The sequence below is a fragment of the Nuphar pumila genome, chromosome 3, assembly GCF_984573655.1.
Source record: "Nuphar pumila chromosome 3, dmNupPumi1.hap1.1, whole genome shotgun sequence".
Taxonomy (NCBI): Eukaryota; Viridiplantae; Streptophyta; class Magnoliopsida; order Nymphaeales; family Nymphaeaceae; genus Nuphar; species Nuphar pumila.
The window spans coordinates 135,478,284-135,485,026 of record NC_143251.1 but is presented as its reverse complement, the minus strand read 5'-3'; the positions used below and the strand labels follow the sequence as shown (position 1 = coordinate 135,485,026).

General features: G+C 41.0%; 1 protein-coding gene across 1 annotated transcript; it reads left to right on the top strand.

The window, feature by feature from the left end:
- Positions 1–3,113: 3,113 nt before the first annotated feature.
- LOC149843956 (patellin-6-like) lies at positions 3,114–4,945 on the top strand. The gene is made up of 4 exons (XM_090001000.1): positions 3,114–3,863; positions 3,997–4,121; positions 4,220–4,361; positions 4,545–4,945. The coding sequence occupies exons 1-4, from the start codon at positions 3,114–3,116 to the stop codon at positions 4,797–4,799; spliced, it is 1,272 nt and encodes a 423-aa protein (XP_089857126.1). The 3' UTR covers positions 4,800–4,945.
- Positions 4,946–6,743: the final 1,798 nt, after the last annotated feature.

The following is a 6,743-nucleotide window of genomic DNA, read 5'->3' as shown; positions in this document are numbered from 1 at the left end:
TAGAGAGAGAGAGAGAGAGAGAGAGATTTGAACCAGCTCCCACGCTCAGTCTACACTCAACCTATCAATACTCAACTTGTACTCGGATCCCCATAATACCAACATTTAACTTTAGCCCTTACTCCTTATCATAGTATATTGCTCTCCTTTTCCCTTTGTCAGGTTCGCACCGCCACCGCCTCACATTTACGTTTGTTTAACAACCCACTTAAGCATCCTACCTAAACGGTGTGATGATGAAAATGAGTGTGGCTGATCAGTCTTTCTAGGTTGACCACACAAAGAATGGCTTCAATTGTGGGAGATACTTGTCATTTCACAAAAAAAAAAGTTTTATGTTGGGTTATTCATCTCTTCCCTCTTCTGTTTGTGAGCGATTTTCAAACAGGGTGGCCCCACTGGTTCATGGTCCCATCGTGCTGGTGGGCCCACTTTCAATTATTAAACTCATGGCACTTCACCCCTCTTCACCCCCAAATATCTCTCTCTCCAATTGACTGTAACCATATTATATTATATATTATTTTTTTTTAACTTTTTCTTTTAGAAGCTTTATTTTTTTACTTAGCATGCAGAAGTTCTGGCTAATGTTTAGTTACTGCTTGTTACTGAAATAATAATGTTGAGAAAAGTAACCAACATTCTGCATAAAGATATTGCACAACCACGGAACCTCAACTTGGACAGCTCCATGACATGTTTTCTAGTAAAGGACCGCTCCATAAAATGACCAAATGATGTTATTTATTCAACCGAGTCATGTAAGAATAAGGTTGAAATAGAAAGAAAAAAAAAACACACCAGTCCAAAGTAACAGATCTCCATTGATCTTCGGATTCTGACTTCAAGTATCAGGGTTTGCTTTGTGGCTTCACTTTGTGACACTCGGAGCAATCATGCATGGTAAAACAATTCCTTGGACAATTTAAATTTTTTTAAATTAGTTGCTCAAAATTGAAAGTTACTGCAATACAGAATATATATAATAATTAGTTCCTAGTTTATGACCATACTTTTAAACGAATAAGCTTCCAACTTGAGATGACTCATTTATGCCGAGTGATTAAAGGAAAACTTATAAAATGAAAGGCGGAGTGTGCTATCATTGCACGAAGGCATCACTTTTCATGACCCTTACTGAAAATGATAATTAAACTCTCTAGCTGATAACTTTAGATTCAGAAATCAATACTCTCACTTGTGTAGCTGCGTTTCTTTTTTGGTCTAGTGTGATTAAACTTGATCTGCATAGAGACAATCAGACGCTAAGGGGGTGTTTGTTGCATGCCACCCTGAGGGAACCAGCATTCCTGAGAAAGGAGTGCTTGCATGAGAAAGTCGTTTCCCAGGGAAGATGCAACCTCAGGCACTTTCCTATGAAAACAAGGAACTCACATTGATTATGTGGGGGAGTCCCCCTTTCAACATGAAAGTAGAGCTACAAATGGATCAGATCCTGGATGGAAATTTTGCAATTTTTGGCTGTTTCAAATCCAATTCCCATCTAAATCTCCATGTATTTAGCTGCTCCAAATGGGAACATTTGCATCCCTATATGAAAGCGACCCTTTTTACATGAAACTGTTTGTAATAAATGAGCTCTACATGCCCCCAAAGATCCGTGCAAACCTCAAAACCCACAAAACGCATGTTTTCGTGCCCATGGGTAAAGGGTGTCAGACCAGAAAGCCTTAGATTTGATATCTTCCGTTCTTAAATCCGGAGGATCTCGAGATCCTCACTTCCAAGTGAAGCGGGTGCCTTGAGGGAAAATGGTTTCCCAGGGGAGACCATTTTCCTTTAAAAATGGGGAACCCACATTTAATATGTGGGCCTGCACCCCTTTCCCTCTTGGGTGAGAGAGAAAGAGGCCCATTTTCACCTGAAAATCCCATGATTTGGGGTGAAACAAACAAAGTCTTGCCTAGTCATGCTCAAGTTCTTGATCCACCCAAGAGTCGTTGCCACTCTTTAGGAAGTAGAACACCCCCATCTTAAATATGTCCGACTCTTTAGTAAATAGAACAACCCCCAAGGCTTGAATCCAACAGGCCACTGAACATGACCCTGATTGATCTTCAACCCCAGCTTGAGTTTTTTTTTTTTTTTTGACAAAAAGTAGCCCCAACCTGGAGTTGGGTTCCACTCATCTCCTATTAGGGGTGGCAATCGGGGCGGGTTGGTGGGTCAGAATACCTCAACATGAACACGACCCGTTTATTAAACGGGTCGGATGTGGCAAACACAAACAGGACCCGTTTATTAAACGGGTAACCCGACACGATACGGTTAACCCGTTTAATAAACGGGTCAGGTCGACACTATACGATTACACGACACGGCGACCTGTTTATTAAACGGGTCGACCCGATAACTTGAAGCATAAAAACCTGAGTTTATCTTTCTTTTCCCCTTCTCAGTTCTCAGTGATCACACGAGGACACACGGGTCGACCCGGTGACGTGTATGTCGGCTTGAGTTCGTGTTCTTTGACAGGTTCATGTAAACGGGTTGACCTGCCCTCCTAACCCATTTATTAAACGGGTCAAACGGGTTGGCAGGTTGGCATACCCCTAATACGAACATGACCCGTTTAATAAACGGGTTAGGCAGATTGACCCATTTACGACACGAACCGTTTAAGCCAAACCCTAACACGGCTAAGAAGCGGGTTGGCTGGTCGAGTCAGATTTTGCCACCCCTATCGTCATCAACCATCTTCATACCCAAACTAAACTGAAGCAAGTGGCATCTCATATGGAAGGCCAAGAACAAGTATGGCCAATTTCTCACTTTTAATACCACTTACCAAACACGGAATTCAAATGACTCTTCGATTCTTCCGACCCTCCCCCATTCACAATACAATAAATAAAGAAATTTAATAAACAAAACAATAATTCCTCAAAGTTGAACTCTGAAGCGCCAACAACAATCCATAAAACCAATAAATTTGCACACCCTTCTCGCTCCACTGCACCTTCTCTCTCTCTCAAATCTTGTCGCAGCCCTCCATGCCCACATAATCATTTCACATTCTCTGCATTCCTCTCAGAAACAATCTCTCTCTGCCAAGAAAAAGCACAAGAGTAAGTGAAAGGGGGTTGGTATCAATGGACATGCAATCCCCTGCACCACCACCACCACCACCACCATCACATACAGAGGAGGCACCAACCAAGAAGGGTCTGAGGACCCTCATGGAGGCCACCCTCCGGTCTTCCTCCTCCTTCAAGGAGGACTCCTACTTCACCTCCAGCCTCAAAGACTGTGAGAAGAAGGCCCTAGAGGAGTTCAAATCCAAGCTCCACAAGACAGCAGATCGCTTCTCCAACGGAGACCCTGACTCAGGGGCTCCCCACCTCTCGATGTGGGGAGTTCCTCTTCTTGATGGGGACGAGAGGGCGGACGTTGTCCTCCTCAAGTTCCTTATAGCGAGGGATTTCAGGGTGCAGGAGGCCATGACCATGCTGGAGAGGTGCTTGGGTTGGAGGAAGGAATTCAAGGCAGATGGCATTGAGAATGAGGACTTGGGGTTCAAGGAGCTTGAAGGGGTGGTGGCCTACATGCATTCTTATGATAGAGAGGGCCACCCTGTTTGTTACAATGCTTATGGGGTGTTCAAAGACAGGAAGTTGTATGACAAGATATTTGGGGATGAGAAGAAGCTCAAGAGGTTCTTGAGGTGGAGGGTGCAGGTCTTGGAGAGGGGCATTGGCCTCTTGCATTTCAAGCCCGGCGGTGTGAACTCCATGATTCAGATCACTGATTTGAAGAACATGCCCAAGAGGGAGCTCAGGGTTGCTTCCAGCCATATCCTTTCTTTGTTCCAGGACAATTATCCGGAGATGGTTGCCAGGAAGGTATGTTAGCATCTGGGGTCTTCTTCTTCTTCTGCTCTCTCTCTCTCTCTCTCTCTCTCTCTCTCTCTCTCTCTCTCTCTCTCTCTCTTAAATTTCCATGGTTTCCTTTATCTTGGTTTTCTTGGATATGCAGATTTTTATCAATGTGCCGTGGTATTTTAGCATGATTTACTCCATGTTTAGTCCTTTCTTGACTCAACGTACAAAGAGTAAGTTTGTCATTGCAAGGGAGAACAATGTTACCGAGACTCTCTACAAGTACTCTCTCTCTCTCTCTGCTATATTGAAGTTTTAAAAGAAATTGATCGGTATAATCTTGTTCTTGCAAAACCTTGAAATGGGTATCTGGAATTTAGGTTTATTCGGCCAGAAAATGTACCGGTTCAGTATGGAGGGCTGAGCACGCCTGAAGACGTGCAGTCTGGACCTGCTAAACCAGCGTCAGAGTTCTCCATTAAGGGTGGAGAGAAGGTTCATCTGGAAATTGAAGGCATAGAAGTATGCTTTATTTCCCACAATATCTAAGTCTTTTTTTTTAATGTTTTTAGTTTTCTTGATATATTCAAAGTGGGCCTTTTCCTTTAAATTTATCTTGTTGGCTTCTTGTAACAGAAGATACTTTTTATTCTTTGAAGTGGAAATTGATTTTGGTTTGAATTTGTTTGTAATTTTACCAAAAAGGGTGGAGCGACCATTGTTTGGGATTTGGTGGTGGGTGGTTGGGAGTTGGAATATGGTGCTGAGTTTGTGCCGACCGCAGAGGGGAGCTACACGATTGCTGTGGAGAAGAGCAGGAGGATGGTCTCATGTGATGCACCCATTCATAACTCCTTCACTGCTAAGGAGCACGGGAAGCTGGTGCTCTCCATTGATAACACCTTTTCTAGGAGGAAAAAGGTCGCTGCCTATAGGTACCTAGTGAGGAAGTCGGCCTGAATCCCTGTTTGATGAGGAAGGCCATCAAGATTCTCAAATAATTACTGTGCTGTCTTGTTTGGTTATTTGGTTTTGTATGAGGATGCTATTATTGTTGTGTTTCCTTCTTATTGTGTAATTAAAATATCAAGAAATAGTTTGCCTGAGTGAGTTGGTGTTTCACTCTCTTGTTTCGCTAGTAGATTTAACATATCAAGAAATATTGGATGTAACCGAGTTAATGTGTTTAACATGGTTTATTGCTGTATTAGTAGATTTAATTGTATATAACATACCATAAGTCATAAGATTCCCGCCCACAAGGGCTCCACTCATCTCTGGTAGGGGCGACTTGTGAATGCCACCAAGTTGATGTACTGTTACAAGTTCAAAACCCATGGGTGGAACATCTTGCTCCAACTCTCCCTTGGTCCTGCTGACACCTTAAATGGGGGGTTTCTCCTTGCATTATTAAAAAAAAAAGGTCATAAGATGCCCACGAGCGATCCCATCTCTGTCAAGGACGACTAGTCAATGCATCCTTGTTTGAGTCCCTGCAGGCTAGGCAAGCTCAGGTGGTTTTGCCCTGTTACCACAATAAATTTCAATTTTCATGATGATGAAGTTATTAAGATAAGGATGGTTTAGAAAAATTACTCGAACCATTATATCGAAGTCAACTTTAGCACATGATGAAATAATAAAATAAAATATGAATAAACATGATACGTAAATCGTGCACCACCGTACAGCACAGGTTATGGAGGTTTAAATATGGTAGAGATAGAAGGAGGGTTGTGGGCGAACCAAGATTACTTTTCACAAAAATGGTGATGATGATGATGGTTTTTTGTTTTAATATTGCTTGTAATATTGTCTGTGTTTCTGGGGTGTGCGTGAAGATAAACAGAGCGCTCGGTTTTCATGTTTTTCTGTCTTTTCTTCTTCTTCTTCGTTTTGTTGTTGCTCTTGTTTAAAATTTTCCTTTCTTTTTTATTTTTGAGAGAGAGAAGAGAGAGAGATATTCTTTCTGTTGACGATTCAAAAAGGATGTTGATGCCTGAGGACTCACGAGCATTGACGCGTCTCTCTGTCTCTGTCTCTGTCTCTGTCTCTGTCTCTCCTCTCGAGAGGCGCTTCCACTGTTTCTTTTCTTTTTCCTCTGCTGCCAAGATTCATGAGTTCTCGTTGGGCAATTCAATTTCCTTTCTCTTGAAGGGAGAAAAAAATGTCCTATTTAAGAAAAACAAAAGAGCTGAGAAGAGGGTATAACCCATAGAATGCGGGGAACTCAAGGACTGAGTTATTTAAATTTCAAGCTGTTAAAATTTCAAAATTTTAAGAAACAAGTCCATGTAAGTTATAACCCGGAATTTTTTTCTAATTGGTTCTCTCTTTCTCTCTCATGTGCATTGAATAGCGAGTTTTCTTGAAGCGCTGGAAATAGATCAAATAACATTCCGGATGGGACTTATGTAAATCCATCAATCTTCGCAGAAATAAATATCAGGCATATTTTGAAACTCTCAATTTTATTGAGAGATTTTCAAAAAAATGATGTATTCCTGAGAAAAATAAAATATTTTCAAATATCACTTACAAAATATCATATTTGTATCATGATATCATCAAGTTAATGATGCAACATTTATATTTAAGATATATTTCATATTTTAGATATTTTATTATATTTTTCATGAATGCTCTTATATGTTTTTAAAATTTAAATATATCAATATTTTTGAAAAAAACAAAAAAAAATATCCCGAGATTTTCCTTTGTTGAGAAAAACCCGGAAACCAGATTTGTGAATAAGCTTGTAACCAAGCCTTGATCTCCCAATGTCGTATATTGAGCAACCGAGTTTGTGAGGTTGATAAACAAAGTTTTAGCTTTATATATGATCATTAAAAACAGCATGTTAACAAGCACGCCTGGCTGGTCATAATAGAATATTGATAGACA